At 49.3% G+C, this 22,578-nt stretch overlaps 1 protein-coding gene across 7 annotated transcripts in view; it reads right to left on the reverse strand.

Moving 5' to 3' along the window:
- Syt6 (synaptotagmin 6) overlaps positions 1 to 22,207 on the reverse strand; it is a 57,644-nt gene extending 35,437 nt beyond the window's left edge. Inside the window, exons 1-3 of one of the 7 annotated variants that reach the window (XR_005879375.1) lie at positions 21,958 to 22,206; positions 11,516 to 11,864; positions 9,434 to 9,992 (exon numbers count right to left, since the gene is read on the reverse strand). Coding sequence is in view for 5 of the 7 variants with exons in the window: in XM_005076542.3 (XP_005076599.1) it covers positions 9,434 to 9,992; positions 11,516 to 11,864; positions 21,958 to 22,120 (1,071 nt within the window). In the remaining 2 variants the exon portion in view is untranslated. The other 6 variants (XR_001196858.2, XM_005076542.3, XM_013118139.2 and 3 more) reach the window with 6 other exon arrangements.
- Positions 22,208 to 22,578: the final 371 nt, after the last annotated feature.

Genomic DNA, 22,578 nt, shown 5'->3' on the forward strand with positions numbered 1-22,578 from the left:
TGCACCCCTCCGGGTGATGCTGCCACTCATATTGCGTGGCATGGTATGTGGAGTTGGGCTTGTATACCCTTACTGGGTCACTGAAGGGAGAGTATTCAGAGACAGAGAAAATGATGACATTTCAGAAGAGTCAGACAATGGGAACCAGAGGGGACAGTGAACGTGTAGGCTGCCATCCCAGGCAGAGGCCTCTCCCAGTCAGCTGCAGAGATGCAGATCAAAGGAAGGTCAACTCACCCAGGATGCCTCCTACCACTCACCCTGTAACCCTGAGTGGGCTGCCCAAGTCACCGTACATGGAAACTGAGAGATAATACTGGTGCCTATTCTGCAGGTGTTGGGGATTATACATAATGTAATCCCTGACATTTAGCATCTCACACACAGAAGGCTGAGGAGCCCCAGTGGTCATCGATAAACCATCAGTCATGATTCTACACATGTTGGTCTTCTGATTTTGTCTTCTTGCTCTCTCCAAGCTCACTCTACACCTACCACCCAAATGCTTTGAGTTGATAATATACAATAGCTCTTAGAAACCACTCCCAAAGTCACCTACTGGTAATGTCCAGGCTATGTCAAGTTCAGAATATCAGTGGAACAGACCTCTAAAATGACAGATATGAAAGTCTTCTGAGGTAAGCTAGTACCTTTCAGGCCATGAAAACTAAGGGAAAAGCTAGTCTGTGTTGACCGAAGGCTGAAGGCCTTAACATTATGTCTGGTCTTCCAGTCCCAACAACTGGTCCTCATCCCAAGGGAACTCCATGGAAATCTTTCCATCCTGTGTTGGTGTGACCCTGGAGAGACCCTCAAGACCTTCCTTTGTCCAGAAGGGAAGAAATGAAACATTCATGAACAATAAGTAGATGTTAACTCAGACATGAGAGGAAAATTAATGACATAGATGGGCATGGTGTTTGGGGGACTTAGGGGTTGTGTAGGGGTTGGCTGCTGTATATAGCACATTTTTCTATATTGTTGTTGACATTTAAACACCGTAAAAATATGCAAGCAACTGAGTCAGCCTGGCCTAGACCCTACAGCTCATGTGCCACCTTCTCCTTAAAGGTATGAATATTTATTATGCACAAGGGGATGTTTTGAGTTGGGGTTTGATGGCTCAGCATCAAGGTACATTGATGAATGGCTTCTCTTTCCATCTTGTTTTACTTGTTGATATTGCCTTGTTCTGTGCCCTTTGGGAGCTCACTGCATAGGCAGGAAGAGGATGAGGGCCTCGAGACCAAAGTGGGGTGTTAGAAAAGCAAGCAGGGGATGAGGATTCCCTCTGAGGACCTACAGTCAGGCAGGTGGGAGAGAGGACACAGTCTGGGACGTCTCCTGCCCATTAGCTTATGCAGTCACCCGGGCAGGTTGTGTGACTCTCATGGCCTTAACTTACTTGCCTGCGGCAGGCACAAGTTGGGCTACATCATCTTTGAGAACTGTTCCAGCCTTGACATTTTCCAAGACCAAGTCAGAACACTGTGATTCAGGAGAAAATAAGAAGTCTGCCTCCACACGGTCCCAATACTTCAAGTCTGTTGCTATTCTGGTCACTCTTTTGCCTCAAGGCCCTGAGGCCCTGGTCTCTCTGAATCGCTGCTGATCTAGGGTACACAAGACAGTCCCTTCCCCACAAATAAATCCTGGAGTTTAAAGTTGTGACAGTGTCCAGAGGGCCTAACAATAGCCCTCCAGGGAAAAACGTCACTGCATGTTATCAGGTGATAGGTGAAGCAGACAAGTACATATGTTCTTTCAGTAAGGTAGACGGGTGGTGTAGAAAGGCTGCCTGTGATGGAGGAGCAGAATTTGGGCTTGTTGCAGGAGCTAGTTGCCTAATGATTTTCCGTTCGTTCTTGTGTAAGGCAAAGATTAGCTATCTATACCACTGAGAGGCACAGCATACTAATGAGGGGCACACAGGGCTGGGTCCAGGGCAGCATGGGCTTACCCAGTCAGCTCTATGCCATAGCAAGATGCAAGAGCAGGGGGGTGGGTAAACTTGGCTTGTGCTGTGGTCAGTGGGAGCTGGGCTCTGCAGCAGGCAGCAGGGCTTGTGGATGCTAAGGGACTTGTCACAGGAAGAGTGGAACTGTCTGCTGTTCTGGCCTCGGGCGGTCGTGAGGCTATTTCCTCTAAAGCTACAAGAGAGGGCCTATTGCAAAAGGACAAGTTTGGAAAGAACACCCCGGCCAGGAGAGTGGCTATTGAGCAACTACACTTAAGGCCAGGTCACAGCCCTGTCTGGATCAATTAGCTTTGTTTTATAGCACCACATAGGAAACCTCTAACCCCAGGTCCCCAAGAAAGGCTGCTGGTCCCAAGCGGCCCAGGTGAAGGGTGTGGAATCGTTGGTGCACACACATTACCTCTGCAGAAGGAGAAGCTTATGTGACTCACCTCCTGCTCTCCCATCAGGATCCTAGGGGAGACTGAGTATGGGATGTAGTCCTTGTCAACACCTCTCTCTCTCCCCCTCTCTGGGCCTTTGGTACATTGTCACTAGTGCTTTACTTAAGGAATCTTGGTCCCGCAGGCAGTCTCGGGAAAGACAAGGCCTGGACACTGTGAGGTATGTAATAAATACTCCCAATATGGAGGGTCTGCCTAGCCAGGATAGAAAGAATCCAATGAGGGTGGACACCTCTGCCCACTGGCCCACTGCCCACAGAGAGGGTGCCTGTAGAGATCAGTACATCCAGTGACTAATGAGGAAAATGGGGCTAAGCCAGAGGGAGAAGTGGGGTAAAGGAGCATCCAGCTAAGGCAATCAGACAGCTGGCAGCTCCCGCTGGGCTGCCAGTAGACAAGGGACTCCTGTAGCCCCTGGTGGCCCCGTGGCTTTTGACTCAGGTAACTGTTGGGAAGGTTGCAGATAGTTCTCCCTGGGGACTGCTCAAAATGCGGACAGGACAGGGCTGACCAGCCTTGTGAATTATTCAGGATGTTCTGGGTGTGGGATTTGCCTTAGGGAGAGGTCTTCATGGCTCATGTAGGGTCACTCTGTCCCTTTTGTACCTTCTGGAGTTTCAGTGTGCCCACGACTTGACCTGAAGGCCTCCTCTGGCGACCTCTCCCTTTCTCTATCAGTCCTGCATTCAAGAATTCAGACACTTGGGGGTTTAAGACAGAATTCTAGAGAGACTCTGCCTTGCTGCAGAGTCCTGAGGAGTGAATTTCCTTGGCCTGAGAGATGCTGAACGATGCAGGGATGCTTAGTACTAGACTTGACTACACCCATGTCTTTCTCATATGTGGGATGGCCTTGTGGGCACACTGCAAAACCAACCTTCCCGGGTCTTTCTATCTTATAGCAAAGGCCATCCCCTTTAAGAAGCTCTCCTACAATAGCATAGCTTCCTACAAGAGCATGACCTTCCCTAATCAGGCTCCGTCAAGATGGCCTTTGTCCTGGTTTGTGGTGCTCTCCATGATGCTGGGCAACATGATCAAAAGTCTCAGTCTACCTTCCTCTCCATTGGTTATAGTGGCTGACACAGTGGAGCCTCTCTTTTCTTCTGGAAGGACTTCCTTGTTTTCCAAATCACTGTAGCTCTCCAGCCTTGCTCCCATGCCTCTACTGCTAGCTTCTTAGACTCTTGACTGGTGTTTCTTCATAGTTCCCATATCATTCCCAGGGCCGAGACTTGGGTCTTCTTCTCGATCTGGACCTATCTCTACTGGGATCTCAAGCAACCTCAAGACTTTAGTTCTGTGTACACACTGTCTCCTATATTTATTTCTTCAACCATGGCCTTACTCCAGAATGCAAGACCTTATATCCAACTCCCCACTAACATCTCCACATAAATGTCCAAAAAATGTCTCAACTACGGTGTGTCTAAGCCTGCGCTCTGATCATCCTTCCTATTCTAGGATTTCTCCACTCAGTGAATGGTGAGGTTCATCCTGGATTGTTCAGGCTGAAAATCTCAATTCTTCTCTCTCCCCTACATTTTAGGCTCTAACATCCAATCTGCCAACAGATATTGCTTCTTTCCAAACATGTTCAGATGTCAGACATGATAGAACATACCTGTAATCCCAACACTTGGGAAACAGAAGTAGGAGGATGGCCCACAAATTCAAGGTCAGCCTATGTCACACAGTGAGTTCCAGGTCAGTCATGGTTCCACAATGTGAACCCATCTCAAAGAACAAAATCAGCCAAGTACATAGCAACAAAGTTGTCCAGAAATTAGCCATATCTTCCATCCCTACAATGACCTGGTTCCTGTGGTGTTCCCCAAAGCTCTGTTCTTGTTCTTAGCTCCTCCTCCTCCCACCCTTTCTTCTAGCCTCGCCTACCACCTCTCTTTCCTTTTCCTTTTAATTTAGGCCACTATGCTTGTCCCTTTGATGGCCAGGTCTGCTTCAGGAGGGAGCAGGAAGACCTCCTGCTGGATGCAGACTCCTGGGACTTCTCTCTTATGACTCCAGTCAGGTTGAACCTGGGAACCTGGGGTCCAAGATGGGCATTCTGAATGAGAGAGTCAGCTGTTGGCCGGCCAGCCCTTGGGAGGCTTCTTCTCAGGGTGATTTGATGAAAATTAAAGGAGAAGGAGGCATGTCTGGAAAGTAGACCCAATGTCTGGTTACCCCAGGTTCTAGGCTTTGTCTATGGAGACCATGCAGGTGCACACATCTCTATGTCCATGAAATCCAGGAATCTTTCTATGGGAGAGACTGAGAAGCTGAAAAAAATCTCAGAACTTTGGCCAACTTTCTTGAACTGTGTTCAGAGGGCAAGTCATTTTTTTAAGATCACACACAAACACAGGGCTAAGGCAAGAAATAACAAGGATACAATACTCCTTGTTTATCTGTGATGTCCCTTTCTGTGGTTTCAGTTACTCACAGTCAACCACAAACCTAAAATATTAAATAGGAAATTCCAGAAATAAACAATTCATGTCTTAAACTGAATGCCTTTCTAAGTAGCACTACAAAACACTACAACATCTATCTCTGCCTTGCTTATCCCTTTGTCTAGTGTATCCGCATTGCATACATCACCCAACCATTAGTCCCTTAGTAATTGTCTTGGTTATGGACTAGATCAGGGTATTACAATGGGCCTTGAGTCTACTAAGCAACCCTAATTTTACTTAATAATGACCTAATACACAAAAATAGTGATACTATTTTATTGTGGTATATTGTTATTATTGTTCTGTTTTATAATTATCTGTTATCAATCTGTTACTGTGCATAATTTATAAATTTAACTTTATCACAGTGCATAGAGAGATTGGTACTAGGGACATCCATAGGGGAGCCTTAGAATATGTTTGTCTTGGATAAGTGTGTGTGGGGGGGTGTGCTCTAATAATGTCTAACTACCTAACAACGAGACTGACAGGTGACCTGCACTAAAGTGGACAATAAGGCCTTGGAATGGGAGAAAAGTGGCTCACAGGCTGAGCCAGTAGGAAAGGCACAGAAGAACAGGGTTCAAGCAGGCTGCTCTGGGCCAGTGTTGCCCAGGAATTATGCTACCATTATAGAACAGAAAAGACAAATTGCCCTTAGTCTGTTGATGGTGAAATTGCCCAAGGTCTCAGCCTAAATATGCCCAAGGTCTCAGAAGCTAGATTGCAACACAAGTTTGTTTGGCACCCAAGAAGGAGGAAGCTCTTGCTGCGTGACCCCACTCCTTACTGTGCTGGGGGGATTTCTACCACCCAAGACATGCTTTCCACCCTCCAATCCTCTCTCTCTCTCTCTCTCTCTCTCTCTCTCTCTCTCTCTCTCTCTCTCTCTCTCTCTCTCTTCTCTCTCTCTCTCTCTCTCTCTCTCTCTCTCTCTCACACACACACACACACACACCTGGTAGTGATATAGGAAATCAGGAAGACGTCAGGACTACCCAGCACAACATATTTATGACTCCAATTACAGCAGGGACAGTGACTGACACAGATAGTTGCATGCACTGGGCTCTGAGGCCTCTGTAACAATAACTACAAGACGACAGAGATGTTAGCAAACCCAGTGACAGTGGCTCTATTATAATGATAAATCTACAGCTTTATATAGAAATAATGAGACTAGGGTAGGAGAGGGGAGGGGGGGAAGAGTTGGATGAGTTTAGTCAATGGCGCTCTGGTTGGAGAGACAGAGGCAACCCCCTAGGATTGCCCAGGAAACTGGCAGGAGCCTTCTTCATGCAGTAGGAGTGAGGGCCTCTGACTGGAATAGATGCCACGAATTCCCTTGCTTTCTTTTCCAAGGCTAGGCCTGGAAACCACTGGAAGACTTGAGGGCTACAACTGCCCTAGAATATCCTATCTGTCTGCTTCTCACCCTCCCACAGTCCAGTGCTGTATATAGCTGGAGGCCAGGGTGCCCTGGGACTTCAGTTTGCAATCAACATAGACTATCCAGATGTTAAGCTTCCTCTCACTAGCCTCAAGCTCAGTGTAGACAATCATCAGGCTTTACTACTTCAAACTAACTTGAGCCCTGGGCCAGTGGACCCACCTGGTTCCATGTGCTAGGACTTGAATGTGATTCCTGATGCATTCGAGAAGCTGCTGGGGTAGCATTCATGGCAGAGCATGGTCACGGAGCATCCTTCTAATCCTCATGGTGCCTCTCTTTCCACTCAATTTGTGAGTCACTGGCTCTCTGTTCCAGTTCAGACTGTCTTGCTAGTTAGTCTCACCAGAACAAGCTCTGTACCTGAACTCTGAGTGAGTGCACAGGATGTCCCTTCCCAAGTTTGGTTGTGCCTACTATAAAAAAAAATGACAGGAACTTCTCCTCCAGAAAACCTCCCTAGGTTAATCCAATTTACACCAGCAGAAAGTCAACTGTAGACATAGTTGCTCCTGAATCCTCCACTGGGAGACTTTCCAATACAGAATAGGATGGGAGATGTACCTTGGGGACACAGAAATACATGGGCGGGGCGACTGCTGCTACACCAGAAGATCACGTGGTGGAGGGCTCCAGGGAGGTGTTGGAAGGTGGTTTGGACTGGCAGAGAGGTAGTAGACAGAGCTGTGTAACTGTCTGTGGTGGTTAGTTCTTGTCAATATGACATAAACTAGTCATGAAGAAGCCTCAGTTAAGAAACTGTCTCCATCAGATGGCCTGGAGGTGTATCTGTGGGGCATTTAAGAAACTGTCTCCATCAGATGGCCTGGAGGTGTGTCTGTGGGGCATTTTCCTGATTGATGGTGGATGTGGGAGAGTCCAGCCCACTGTTGGCTGTGCCGCCCCTGGGCGAGTGGTTCTGGGTTGTATAAATGAACAAACCATGGAGAGCAAGTCAGTAAGCAGCATCCTCCACGGCCTTTGTTTCAGCTCCTGCCTCCAGGTTCCTGCCTGGCTTCCCTTGACCAGGGACTGTAAACTGTAAGCTGAAATAAACCCTTATCTCCCCCAGTTGCTTTTGGTCAGTATTTTATCCCAGCAATGGAAAGCAAAGTAAGACAGAGTCCCTGTAAACCAACGCAGGGCTGTTGGGGTTATTGAGAGACCAATCAGGCTGGGGCAAGCAGGACAACTGTCATTCCAAGCTCTGGTGTGAAGTACAGCTCTGAGGACAAAATCAAGCCCAGGGGAGAAACAAGACCTGGTTGTTAGCTGCGCTCTCACCTGCCCTCCCCCGCCTTCCCCCACCACACACACACTGCACGGACTACTAGATTTTATATACTCCGAGTGCTCAGTCATTCCCTATGACGGTGACTTGGGTCTCCCTGGTCCCCAAATAATTAAATTTTCACAGCCAACATCATGACACAGGTAAAAAACACCAGCCTGTTTCCAGCAGTTCTCCTTGCCTGAGTTCTTGTCTGTGGGGTTTGAGCCCGTTCTCCAGGCCCATGATGGTTGCTGAGACTTTGGGCTGCAGGATCTCCATGGTACTCACCGGAAGCCCGGCTCAGAGAGACTGCAGGCAAGTCCAAGTGTGAGCGTGGCGCCCAGCTCTGCAGAGTTGGGAATGCCTGGGCTGGCCTCCCTCTACTCCTCACCTAGAACATGCCCACTGGTTTTGGCCTGCTGGGTTATTTCTATGTATCCATCCTCCCCCGTGGAGTTCAATTCCTTTCATTTGGAGATCTTCCCTACTGTCTTTCTCTTTTAGTAAACAGTATTTTCTGGCCTGCCGCTGCTGAGTATAAACCACCAGTCTCTTTGGTTAGATTTTAAGTCAAAAAGGTTGCCTTCTACCCCAGTCCCACACTCGCCCGGGCCCTTCATAGTCCTCTTAGGAAACAGAGATGCAGGAAGGCTCCACTCGCACTGACTAAGGAGGACCCACCTTCTATTCTGGGCAGAGGAAGCTGCAGTGGGACCAGGGTGGGGGACAGCTACCTTCCAGGAAATGGAAAGTTACATACAGGCTAGGGATGTGCTTGCATAGCATAGACTGCCTGTTCCAGGACGAGGCTTGCTCTTCTGTACCAGACAGGAAGGTGGGGGCTCTGTTCAGGGGCAAAGGGGGCTCCTAGGAGGACAGAGTAAGACACAGTCCCTGGCTAGCAGAGCTTCCCACCTCGGGACCACAGCCTCACTAGGAGACCTGAGCTGCCCTTTGCCGGTGCAGCCGCCCTAAGGAAGCCCCGCTGAAGAAGCACACAGGGAAGAGATGCGCCAGATGTGAACTGCAGAGTGATTTATGCTACAAAGCTCCTGGGCCTGCTCTGGTGTGCTGCTGCTGTTTTGCTGTCCCCGCCCCAGCCCGAGTTTGTAGACTAGCCAGGCTGGCTGCTCATGCTATTCCTGGGAATGGCACATTTCAAGAAAATAGAGTTGGGGACAGCACTGGGACATTGTTATGCCCAACAATGAAACTAGAATACCCTAGAGTTCCTTCCTGAGGCAAAAGTAGAGTCCATCAGCTTTCTCTCTGAACATATCATATTCTTTATCAACCAATGTGGGCCTGCTTTCCCCAGAACCTCTTCCACATAATGATGTTACGTTCGGACTGTCCAAAGGTAGGGTTTGTATATGTGTGCTCACCTCTGCTAAGGTACAATTCAATAAACATCCAGGGAGACACTCCAGTAGCCAGCACTGCAGGTCAATTAGAGTTTGGTTAAATGCCCCTGCTGACATCCACACAGGTAGGTACTGATTAGTTTAGTATGGACTTACCTTCAGTTTAAAAGACTATATAACATGATTTTATAGATAACAAACTTAAGGTTTAACAAACAGACAGAAACATCCATACCACACAATCAAAATCAAAAGACATAAATTCCTTTCCTCCTTTCCTTCCTTCCTTCCTTCCTTCCTTCCTTCCTTCCTTCCTTCCTTCCTTCCTTCCCCCATCTAGGCAGAGTTCAAGGACTTCCCCACAATGAACTGGGCCACTAGGAAGTTTCCATAGTTTCCTATGTATCTCCAGAGGGACAGAGATCTGCCAATGCCCAGGCAGCCAAGGGAACAGGGCTGTACTCACACTGGTGGCGTACTGGATGTCCTTCCAAATGGAGGTCTCCCGGGACAGGTCAGAGGCCTCAAAGAGATTGTCCAGGATGACCTCCCCGATCATGTCATGGCGGGAGAAGCGATCAAAATCAAAGACACTGAGATGCAGCTTACGGTCAGCCAGCTCCTCATAGGGCACGGGGAAGTGGAAGTTCTCATCAAAAGTGGGGTTCAGGGTCTTGCGGTGGACCCTGGTCTGCAACTTGCACTTGCGGTCAGGCAGGAGGTAGATCTTGACATAAGGGTCAGAACTTCCACAAAAGTCCTTGGCAGGGAGGTCAAAGGCCTTCAGGATGCGCACAATCAGGGTCTCACTCTCATAGTCATAGCGGAGGCTGAAGTTGATCTTCCCACAGCTCTTGGCAGCCTCAGTCTTGGCATCATCCCCGTCCACTGACTTCTGCTTGTAGAGCTCAGGCTTGATGCGGCCAATGCTGGTGGGCTGCTCAGCCGCTGGTGGCAGCTCATTGCCGTAGTCTACACTGGAGACGTGCATCTGCCGTGGCAGGTGGCGCTTGAAGGACGTGTGCCTGGTAGAGGACAGGAAGCAAAAAAAAAAAGTGTGTCAGGGCCTGGGAATGACCCTGGTAGCTTATCCTCCCTCTTGTGGGCCCTCCTTCCTTCCCTTTCATTGACCCCACTTTTCCTCTTCATACAGTTTATGCACAAAGTGGTTGGGAGCATTGTGTGTCTTAATATATGTAAAGTAGTTGGAATGGCGCCCGTTGTACAGCAAGCTCAATAAGTGTTAGCCATTATTTTAGTCATCATTCCTTCTTTTCTGACATCTGCTTTCTAGGTTTCTTTCCTGGTAGGCATGGCTACTTTCTCCACTAGAGCATGGACCTCTGTATGAGGAGGACTATCCTTCCCGCTGCCTGCATCTTTATAATCATCATCACCACTGTTGCAATCATCATGATCACTTATTTAAGATTTAGCATCCAGCAGACAGCCAGATAGTTAAAGGCACAGTCTTTAGAGATAGGTTACAGGTTAACATTGGTCCTGCTACTTTGGGCAAGTTAGTAAATTCTCTGCACTACAAAAATAAAGATAACAAAAGTAACAATTGTGTAGAGTTGTGTGAGAGTAAAATAGATGCCTGAAAAGTGCTTAGAACAGGGCCAGGCGTGTGATTAGCAACATGTGTTAGCTCTCAGCATTATCGCATGGGTTCTTTCATTGGTTCCTCACAACGATCTTAGCAGAATCATTTGCCCTATTTTATAGTTTAGGAAAATGAGACTTAAAGTGGGCTGTATGCTCAAGGCTATATGGCAAATTTGGTCTGGGGGACCTTAGCATCTTCATGCCTGGCTTCTGGTCTGAAGACCATGTCTCTTTCCCTTGGATTGGTGTCTCTGAGACTGAAGGAACATTGCAGGGAGCCAGGAATCAACCCAATTCTCAAAATTTGAGTAAACGCAGTGGCTATCCACATCTTTTAGAGACGTTTCTGGATTTAGAGTAAGCAGGCAGTCATCGTGTTTGTTGCCTGTAGGCTTTTGAATTAGATGATGCCAGGTTATGCAACTGCTGCCATGTGGGGAACTCAGAAGGATTTTAAAGAAACCCTTGTTCTTAAAAATCCTGGACTCTCTTGCTTTACCTCCAATGCAGTCTGTAGCTACTGCTTTACCTCCAATGCATGACAGTCTGAAACTGCTAGGCTTCCCCAACCTAGCTCTCAGTGCACCATGAACTTGGATGTCTCTGGGCCTTTGCCTACACTATTCCCCTGTCTGAAGTCTTTCCTTTCCTCAAAACTCTCGGTCCAGCCTCTAGTCTAGTGTTCTGTGTCCTCACATTCGCAACCTCATGCTTACCACGTGCACAGCCTCTCACCTTGAAGGCTTCCCTGTCACCACACCTACCCTGACGCCACCTCCCCTGTTGATTGCCACCGTGGATCGCACCATCTGCTTTGGTGCTCAAAGGAAACATGCTTCTATTTCTGGACCCCGATTCTCAGCGGCTGGAATCTCTTTGATGCACTGTACCGGAAAGTGTGGGTGCATGGGGGTTAGGAAGTGAGGGGTGAACTCTTCACCTGGTGGACGACGCTGGTTCTGTGGTCTGTCGCTGCAGCCTCGTGTGACGCATGATATGCTCTTTGACCGACATCTGCACCTCGGCTGGGATGTCTGGAGAAGTGTGGCTGATCTTCACAGCCGCCTCCAGGAAGCCCAGGGCACTGGGGTCCTTCAGCTTATCTGCCATGTTGTCTCTGGAGCTGGGACTATGGAGGGTCTCTGAAGCAGGGTTAGCAGAAGAAGGGCTGGAGGCCTCCTTGTTCCTCCTGGGCATCCAGCACAGCTTCCAAAAGAGAAAGAGAAAAACTGCCACCAGGGCCACGCCACACACAATAACTACCACGGCGAGGAGGCTGACAGAGGTTCCTGCCCTCAGCATGAGGCAGGCAGGGTAGGACAGAGACAGACAGAGGTGGGGGTGAGCAGGCGAGGCGTTGGAAGAAGGCGCACACAGAACGGACACAGACGGAAGAAGAGAGAAGAACGGTTATGAGCAAAGCTGCCAAGTCATGGGAAGAGGAGATGGTTTGAGGCTCGACCACTGATGGTCCATTTTGTCAACTAGCTGCAGCCTGCTGTTCGCCACAGTCTGATTACTTCAGCATCACCCTGCCCCCACCTTTTACCAGCTTGGGGAGCACTGGCTGCTTGCCCTACTGCTCCTGGCTTGTGCCCAGGGAGGGGACAGTGATTTAAATGGGAATCTAAGCAAATGTGCAAATTCCTGAAGCGTTCATATTTGTATGCTGTTTGAATTTCTATTAGAGTAGTTACTGTGGCCAGACTTGTAAGTGTCTTGTTTTTCTTTTTTACGCATTTTATTTTGTACTGGGGATGAAGTCCAGAGCCTTGCCCTTGTTATACAAGTAATCTCTCACTGAACTCTATCTTCAGTTCCCAATGGTGAATTGTGCACACAATCCATATAAAGTCTATGAGGTAGGGGGCAGATGCTGGCTAACTTATGCTCCTTTCTTTGTCCAGTATGTATCCTTGTTTGATCCTGGAACAAAGCAGGAATTCAATAAACACCCAGCTCTCTCCCAGGGAGAGGAGCCCAGGCCCATTTCCTTAAGGGCAGGTGTGTTAGCGTCTCTTTTCCTAGAGTTTTCTGCATTCTGTAGGCTAACTGGGCACTTGTAGTAAGATGGAATCTGATTGCCAGGGTCTATATAGGTCAAAGTTAAGTACAAAATACAAATGACTCCCATCACTGTCTTCTTCCATTCTGCGGTTCGTTGGAAGCTTTGTTGTGAACCCAGTATTTGTGAAAAGTGTGGCAAACTGGGTTTGAAGCAGGCACTCAAAGCCCTAACCTGTTCCCGCCCAGAGGCGGTGGTGCCAATCATCTCAAGAGAGCTGTGCAGAATGCCTCCTCATGTGTGGAGCGATATGCAGACTCCTACCCCACCTCCTCTCCCCACATGTGAAGATGAATCTTTGAGTCCTAGGCAGAAGTCAGAAGGCTCTGAGCCAGAGGTATGCCTGGCAGGGCTGTCACGTGATCACTCGTGGATGAACAAGTAGAGGAGCCTGGTTTGGCTAATACTGTGTGAGAAGCAATGAAATTCCATCACTGTCACTACCCCAGATGTCTGACATTTTTTTTCTGGAAGAGGCCAATGACTTGCTAACTGGCCCTGGGCAGATTGGTGACATTGGTGACTCTCTATGCATGGTCGAGTCCCATCAGCTCAACCCTCTGCTGTCTTTCATCTGGCTAGTCCCTGCAGACCTCTGGACCAGCTGCTAACTGCCTTACAAATCTTAGGACTTATGGTATGCAGTTAGTCAACAAGTACCAAGGCAAGGCTGTCCTTTTATAGATGGCAACAGTAGCCCCAAAGAGGGACTTACAAGAGGCTACAGGTTAAATCAGACATAGAACTTGGGTCAGGGCCCAAGTGTCCACTATCCTATTCTTTTCCATTTCTATGTCTTGTTTGTCCCAGATTAAACTCTAGACTCCTCCTATAGATTCCTGTATAGTGGGTTTTCATTCATGAACCAGCATATAAGCAGGCATACATGAATGAATTACAATTCTTTCTCAATTAAGTTCAATTATGCCAGGCTGCCAGATGCTGAGTTAGACTTGGCAAAATGTCTAGGTCCCTCCAGGTTCTCGCACTGTATCCAGTACTGAAGGAAAGCTACCCTACATCCTGAGGAGGTAAGAACTTTAGCCATGCTCTCAGGGGGCCACCACTGCCTTCTAGCTCCCTGTTCAGTCCTTGTCAGGATCGGCAGTCAGGTGCCTCCATGAAAAGTGGTGAAGAGGAGATCATCTGCCATTTCCCCCCACCTCTGACCCCACTCAGCCCGGCACAGGCACTTCAGAGCCCTTCTCTGGACAAGAGCTATCACTAGCCGTCCCCTGGAGCCGCAGTTCTCAACTAGTGGGTAATGACCCCTTTGGGGTCAAATAACCCTTTCTCAGGGTCACCTAAGACCATCAGAAAACACAAATATTTACACTAAGATTCACAACGGTAGCAAAATTGCAGTTATTAAGTAGCAAGAAAAAATAATTTTATGGCTGGGGGTCAGCACAACATGAGGAACTGTATTAAAGGGTCACGGCATTAGGAATGTTGAGAGCCACTGCTCTGAGACTACCAAGTCTCCAATGAGACATGCATGTTCCCCATAGAAAAAAATTCCAAAGAATTATAATATTTATCATGTCATATAAGTAGTCAAAAAGTTATATATGGATTGACAGTAATAGTTATTTTACTACTGGATTTAGTCAATTTATCCAACATCATTATGTTTAATATTAAAGTGGTTTTATATATCCAATCATGTGATCCTTTCTAATGAAACAGGTAAAATTATTGTCTCCCTTTGCGTCTAGTAAGACCCAGAGAATTAATAGACTGCCCAGGCCATACAGTCAGTAAGGTGGGCCTCTCCAGCCTTGCCCATATGGCTCAGCAATATCACTTTGGTAGAGCATGTATATAACTTGGAGACAAGTACACATACGCTGGAAGTACTTAAGTTTTTCCTGTTGTACATTTATGATCTAAATGGCTCAGAGGCTGTTCTTCCAAGCCCTTATCCTTCTGGGTGCATCTGGAAAGCTATTGTAGATATGTACGTCCTTATTCTAAGTGTCTGGGCATCTCTGGACACTTCACATCTGTTCTTTGTTACAGCTGCTCTGGGTCCATTCCTGCAGTGATTCACTTTAAAACAAAAGGTATTTCTAGGGCCATGCTTCCCTTTGATCATACATTTTACTTGCTCTGGTAATAATTAGAATTTTAATGAGAAGGGAGGAGGTGAGGAGGGAATCCAGAGAGCACAGAGTGCATTTAAATGTTCAGCTTGACAAAAAAAAAGTATACTCATAAATGAAAGAAAGGTGGGGGAGGGACCAAGGGATTTTTTTTCCCTTCGTGTAGTTGCTATTTCAATTGCTCCTCCATGTGACCTCCAGCTGCTGTTCCCTTGGCTCTCTGCTTAGAGAAGACAGTGGATATGGATTATTGGGAATCAGTCCCCAGCACTCAATACTGGCTATGAAAGAACAGGAGAGCCACCCCATGCCTGGAGAATCTTCTCCCAGGACTAGAAGAGCCTGGACGCTGGCCTCTCATAAGCAGGTAATACAAGAAGAATTAGGTTCTGAACACTGAAAGACTTCATCCACACAGGAGACTTACGGTGTTAAGTAAGAAAGCAAGAACAGGCCAGACGGTGGTGGCACACGCCTTTGATCCCAGCACTCAGGAGGCAGAGGCAGGCAGGTCTTTGTGAGTTCAAGGCCAGCTTGGTCTACATAGTAAGTTCTAGGACAGCTAGGAATACACAGGGAAATCCTGTCTCGAAAAATGAAAAAGAAAAATGGGGAAGGAGGGAGGGAGGAAGGAAGGAAGGAAAGGAAGAAAGGAAGGAAGAAAGAAAGAAGAATCAGACAAGAGGAGTCGGTAATTGGAGAGGACTTGAACTCAGCCAGCCTTCATCCCCTAGTGTGTTAGTCAGTTCTCTGTCATAACAAACACCTGAGATAACCAACTTATGACAAGAAAAGGACCATTTCTGCTCACAGTTTGAGAGGCTTTAGTCTATGATCTATCAGTCTCATTGTTTGGCCCATGCTGTGCATCATCATGGATGGGTGTGGTAAAACAAGCTCTTGTATCGTGACCAAGAAGCAAGAGAGAGGAAGAGAAGGGGGAAGGGGCTGGGGTCCTGATATCTCTGTAAGAGTCTGCTATAAGACTTCCCACTAGGCCTCTTCTCTGGAAGGTCGCACCCCCTCCCAACAGGCCAACTTTAGGAAACAAGCTCAGATTTGTAGTCTTTTGAGCAGACACTGCAAATCCAAGCCTTGGCACCTGCTTTCAGGCATCTGAGACCATCTAGCCACTCCCTGGGAGGGCAAAACCAGTGAGATCTATCTATGCTTTGGAGACATAATCCCAAGAATATTGTCTGGAACAAGGCATGTGGCTTTAACCCTAGCTGGGGACCTGGACTTCACAAGGTACTCCAAAACAGGGCAGGTATCTGAGGAGGGTGTGTGTGTGGTGGGGAGCACCAGTGCAGATGACTGAAAAGTGCATTGCTATCCACATTGCTTTCAAGGCCATCGCCTTAACCACTTGGCCACGACTACCTGCCCACATTGCTTTCTAATGGTTATTCCTGCCTCACCAGATCATTATGAAAATCTAATAAGCACAGCCCTAATATGCAGAGAATGTCCCCCAAACATAAGCTGCTATTGTCCCCCAGGACTTGGTTTTCCTTTTTTCTTATTTCTTTTTTTGGTTAAGTATAATCGTTTGCTACATACAGCTAGGCCTCTGGAGCAGAGAATGGAGACCCTAGATCAGGGGGCAGGGTGGAAGAGTGGCCTCAGGCCCCTCTTCCCTCCTAAAAAGTTAAGACCCCCTCGAAGTCATTAGGGTAGGGCCTGCTTGGTCACCTTAAGTGAGATTATCTGGTAAGGTGATGGTTCATGGCCTCCTTCCTCATGCAGAGATGCTAAGACATTAATTAGCATCCCAGAGCCTGTTTATTTTTCCTGGTGACACCTCATTCTCTAAAGACACACCAGGTGCCCCCTCCTCTTCCCTGCATCCATAGTGTTAGGATTCATCAGCAACTCCTGTCGCCTGCTATTGTTCCCGTTTTTCTAATGTGTTCCCGCGTCAGGAAAGTCCATTTTTAACCATCACGGGCATTCTTGCTAACAGATTGTAATTGAAAAGGCAAACTGGAGAGAGGAATAGCAGAGAAAGGACCCGTTCCCCGCTCACCCCAGGACCAGAGAAGCCTGGCCCAGGGAGTGGAGTTGTTGCTGGCCCCTCAGAAATACAGGTGCTCAGCTGTGCTTTTCTTCACATCCTTATAGAGACATAGGAAAAGCACAGCTCAGAAACCAGAGAAGAAGGGATACAGAAGTCCAATAACATGGGAGGAGCAGCATCTAGACCAGGGAGGGAAGAGACTCCAAGCAGAGCCATTCATATTAATATTAATGCTAGTCGTTACTGTTCATTTCTATGCAGCAGGCATTGTGTGTTTTATAGCATCTCATTTAATCTTTACAGCCTCCTGAAGAAATTCATATTCACTTCTCACAGATAAACAAAGTATAGAGGTGATAACTAGTCACTTGCTCGAGGGATGCAGTGTGTTAAGCAGAAGAGCAGGGATTTGAATGTAGGGCTTTCAGATACTGAAGCCCAGGCTCTTGAACCAGGCCTCCCCGGGGATCAGAGGTGGGTCTGAAGCGCTGCAGACTCTAAGCTGCACAGCGAAGCCAGGGAGGCATTTCTTACCTGGAACCTGGAGAAGGTGACGGTGTTCTCTGCTCTTTGGTCTGATCTTTTAAACCTGGACATATCCCTGCAGTCTTGGACTGTAACTAGCCTCCACTCTGATTTTTCTTCTCTGAGAAGTGCATGTCTTCAGGTTACCATGAACTACCAGACAAATAGCCAGTGGCTCCTGAAAAGTCCCATCCAGTGATATCCCCGCGGAGTGTGTGTGTGTGTGTGTGTGTGTGTGTGTGTGTGTGTGTGTGTGTGTTTGTGGCGTATTGAGAAAACAGTGGCTGGTCCTTACTGGGGCTAACAGACATGGTCCATTAATAATAAGCCCTGCCATGGCTTGTAAATTTATTAGGAGAAGTGAGTGTAATTAAATTCAGAGTCGGGGGAGGAGGAGCAGGGGGCCATTGCTTCCTTTTCTCCTTTAGAGAGCTGGGCCGAGCTACCGATGGGGATAATTAGCAGAGTCCAAACAGAGAAAGAATTAATGCTCCTGAAAAAACCGTGATGAGGAGAGACAATGCTGGGCTAATTATGGCCGCACCAAGGTTTATGACTGGGCGCCTGCTTCCACCGTCATTAGAGGATTCAGAGATAAATTGGAGGCTAATGTAGAATGCTGTGGTGAGAAGAGATTTGGCGCTAATTCAGTTATTATTGTTATTATTATTATTGCAGATGGTCACAATACCTTTCTATCCATGGTCCCCTTGAATGGAGAACTAGAAGTTGGTGTGCTGGAGGGGAGGAACAGTCAGATAGTCTCCCCTTTCTATTCTCTGCCCCAATTTATATGTGCAACTAGTGAGAGCAGAGATCTGTGTGGATGTCGTGGGGAAGGAGTTCAGTGCCCCAGAGAGTTGAGGGATGAGGTGTAATTTCAGCCTGCAGGGTCTGGACTGGATGCCTAACTGCCTCAGCTCTGACCACATTGCCTAAGAGCTCATATTAGAGGTTCCTCTTCCTAAATTCAACCTGCGGGGGTGATGATGAGCTCAGTTGGGTCTTCTTACCATGCTAAACCCAACTCAAGACAACCCTAAACGAGCTTGGTCTGATCTCAAGGCCCAGGGTCAGTCCTAATCATTTACAGCCTCATATCTCAACCCCCTCCCCTCCCCTCCCCAGTTCAGTGAGCCAAGAAGTCATGTTCGAGCAGTAAGTAAGAATAGAAAATGCAGCTTTTGCACGGAGCTTGAAGGGATGAGGCACACTAGAACTACCAGCCCCACTTGACCCTGTCACAATGAGAGGAGAACAGAACTTCTGGAGACATCTAGAAGGCAAGGGCTCTACAACTGTTAGATTTGGACTTTAAGACACTCCATGTGCATTCTAAGTATGGTGGCGCTGTATCAGGATGCTGATATAGGAGGACTGTCACTAATTTGAGGCCAACCTGGGCAATATAGCTGGATCCTGTCTCAAAACATCAAGAGAGAAAAGGTTAAAGTATGAAGCATACGAGGATTGGAAAACCATCCCAGCAGTTGTTTAGGGTGGTGTGCTTCTTCCACAAATGTAAAATATAGTATTTCTTTCTCCTGTCTAGAAGAAGCCAGGGAATGTCTGGTTCTTCAGATGAAAAAAATGGGACTCTTTTAGAGAAATGTGCATTTCATTTGCCAGCACACACAGGAAAAAAAAAACATTCTCTGGGCTGCAAAAGCTAACTTCAAAGGTAGGTGGATCACAGAACATCTCCAGAGTTATTGGTAAAGGGAACATCCAACTAGGGCCATAGGTAGGCTGGGAACAACCGCTCCTGGCTGCCAGCCTGCAGCACCAGGCAGCTTAGGCCAGCTTTCAGGTTCCTGCATAGTCTAGAACACTCTTAGATTTCTGCTGCACACTTTGCCCTCTGCAACTGGGCTATGTATAAAGTTCATTCACCTCCACAAGGAAAATGACCAGAGGATAGGCCTGCTGGTGACTATTCGAGTGTATGGGCATATAGGCAGTACATTGAGAAAGAAAGCAGACCGTTGATCCTTAGGGCTTTTAGAGAAAGTGGGGAATTTGCTTTTAGCTGAGAAGTTTCAGCATAGATCTTTCCAAGTCAGAGTCTGATTCATCAAGATTTCTGATGCAATTCCTTGCCCATTCCCTGCCCAATGGGAAGGTCTGTGCAAATGGCAGAGTGAACTCTGAGTCTCAACTGGTGAAGCTCAGGGAACCCCGGGAGCTAGAGACACCAGAGCTGGCAGAAGGCAGGGGAAAGGGTAAGATGGGAAAGGGAGCCCAGCATACTCTGCCCACTTGCATTTTTCCCATAAAACCTCAGATGAAAGATCCAGCATTGCTTTGGTCGGAGGATGGGATCCTAGGTGGAGGACAAAGTGCAGGCTGGGAGCTGGAAGGTCTGCTGCCCTGGCCTGAACACTATGTCTCTGTAGACCTGGTGCTCACCTAAATCCCCGAGGCCCTGGAGCCAGCTGAGCCACTTTCTCCTGGAGTGATCTAGCTCCCTGTCTGCCTGCATCTCTTGTCCTATCTTGGTCTCAGGATTTCTTAGGACTTGTGACGGATACATTAACCAAGTTAAGGCTCCTTGGGGCCAGGGCAGTTTGTACAACTCAAATTCATGTTAGGGTAGGTTACTGATTCATCTGGTGCCCTGCCTCTTGCCCAGGCTTCTTCATTCACCTCAGGGAATCTTTTGGGAGTCAGAATACCAGTGTCTCCCCCAACATGTGCACACAATAACCCTGCCCTGCCCCCAGCGTCAATACCAGCATCTCCCCCAATAGGTACACACAACAACACCCCTCCCACCCCCCAGCATCTCTGCGGTGGACAGGTAGTAGTGCAGAACTCTGTGGATGTGTTCTGGCCCTCCATTCTCTGAGGTATCAAGCCCAGAGGGAAGACTCCACTGCAGATGTAGCGTCTGAGGAAAAGATGGGAGGGAGCTAAGGGAAAGGAGGGAGATAGGAAGCGACTGACAAGAGGAAATTTCTGTCTTGGAAGTGTATGGAGCTGGGGGGGGGGGGCTGTAGAAGGAGATGACGCCAGAGAAACGGTGTCTAATAGCAATCTGATGTATTCTGAGAATACCAAAAAGGGAGAGCCAACTTTAATCACGGTCCTACTCGCCAAAGTTCCTTAAGTCTAGTGTCTTAGTCTCTTCTGCTGCAGTCATCAACTCATTGATTAAATAGTGCCAGAGAAGGCCAGAGAGAAAAGCAGCGCCCCTAATGACTCACACAGATGTGAGGTGGGCTCCACTCACACAAGGCTGGATGCAGCCTCCTAGAGGGTACACACAGTCTTCCCTGGCCTCTCTACCCCTCCCTCGAAGGCTCTATTCCAAACCTAGAGTCTACATCTATCTTGGACCTTTAACCTCTAATGGAAGCAGTACTCTAGAGTCTGAGGTCGCTGGGGAGCTTATCCAGCCTGCATCTGCGTCCAGAACCTCTCCTATGGTCCCTGGCCACTTGTCCCTGGAGAGACGAGTGGGGACCATATTCCTGCCTCTAGCATTCCCCCTCTCCTCTTTCCAGCCATGTGGAACCACGAAGCTACCTCCCACTGAAGCCTAGGCCCAGAGCCACTAGGGTCCCAGTCCGGGTCTCGGTCGGGGACAAGGTTCAGTGAGTCTGCGGAGCTCCAAGGAACTCCAGCGCTCAGTCTCTGCAGGATTCCCCACCCCCACACCGCATTCACCCCGGGCCTCGCGGGGCCCCGGGCCCTTCCCTCAGAGAGGTACACGACCCTTACTCGCTCTGTCCTGGACCCTCCTAACTGCGGGACAAAGGATCCCGCTGCAGCCGGCCAGCTGCTTGGCGGCAAAGACTGGTGCAGCAGGTACATACCCGGGCCGGTCGGCTGCCACGCCGCGGACACTCCCGCGGCTCCCGCCGCCAGGGCGCGACACGCCACCCCTGTTGTCGCGACTCCCGCGAGACGTCGCGGCTGCACGCGGGACCCTCCCCAAAGGGCTTGTGGTCGGGACTCACCGGCTCCGGTGGGTGAGCTCGACTTGGCTCAGGCTGCCCCCTAGACTCGGCGGCTGCCGGGACTGCGTCCAGCACAGGGTCCGCACCTCCTGGGCAGGAGGTTCCCGCCTGGCAAAGTCGGCGAGAGGCACCGGCTCAGTTGCGCACCCGCCCGGAGTCCGAGTGAGTCAGAGAGACCGAGGGAGCGAGTTATAGGGGTGCCGGGGGGGGGTACGACACCCCGCCCCCAACCCCCAGGCGAGACGCAGACAGCCACTGGCTGCTGAAAGACCTGGACACAAAGACCGCGTGCCAGCTGCAGACGCAAGTTTTCCCCAAGCCTAGGGGCTCGACCCGCCTTCACCCAGTCACTGAAGGGCCCTGGACTTTGGAACCCCTGGGGGACTCAGGTTTTCCTCCGCAGCCAGGATGTCTCCCTCTCCACGGCTCTGGCCGATCGGCCCTAGGGTGAGCCTAGAGACACAAGGGAAACTGAGGTCGCATGGGTGCCGCATCTCGGAGCTCTTGCATTAGTGAGGGGAAAAGGGGTTCTCCTCCCGGGTCCCCTTCGGATCTCTTCCTGCGGGCGGTGAGCCATCCGACTGGCCCAGTCTGGTACCCCAAGCTAGACTTCTGAGGTTCTGGGGTTCTTGGGCCGGTGCCTTGGGGAGGCAAGGCCACCAGGGTGAAATCTAGGAATGGAAGGGGCTCTGGGTCTCCTGGTACCTGAGTCAGCCGCGCTCGGACTCTGCTCCGGGGGCTGCAGCTCGAAGCTCCGACAAGTCTCCACGTCCAGCCCGAGAGGGGGCGGCCGGGCCCGGCACAGAGAGGCCAGGACCGCGAGCGCCGCCTGGCACCGAGGCCCTCCGGCCCCCCAAGCCCCGCTCATGCCCCGTACACTCAGGTCTGAGGAGCAGTGGTTCGAACCCCACACCACGGCCGGACTGGGGCGGGGCAAGGCGGCCCCAAGGAGACCCTCCCCGTAGCGGCCCCCTGCGGCTCGGCTCTGCTTTTAATCACTTCCCCGCAGGGTCCCCGCCCCTCACGTGGCATCCCGCGGCAGCTGGCAAGTCTGGCGCCTCTCGGCCGCCCCCTCCACTCGCAGGGACCTGCCTGAGTCCGGGAAGGTTTCAACCCCGCTGTCCCACACAGTGCAGGATTCAAGGCCAGCTGAGCAATCACTGCGGATGTGACCTTGGGCCTTTCTGAGACTCAGTTTTCCTTTTCGTAAGAGAGGTGTAATGATTACTGGTACTTCATGAGCTCCCTGAGAATATAGGTAGTACTTGTGAAAACGCTGGGGAAATTGCCATATGTCACACAAGTGGGCATCGCAACAACGCAGCA

This window comes from Mesocricetus auratus, unplaced genomic scaffold (assembly GCF_017639785.1).
Source record: "Mesocricetus auratus isolate SY011 unplaced genomic scaffold, BCM_Maur_2.0 Super-Scaffold_100009, whole genome shotgun sequence".
In the NCBI taxonomy this organism is placed as follows: domain Eukaryota; kingdom Metazoa; phylum Chordata; class Mammalia; order Rodentia; family Cricetidae; genus Mesocricetus; species Mesocricetus auratus.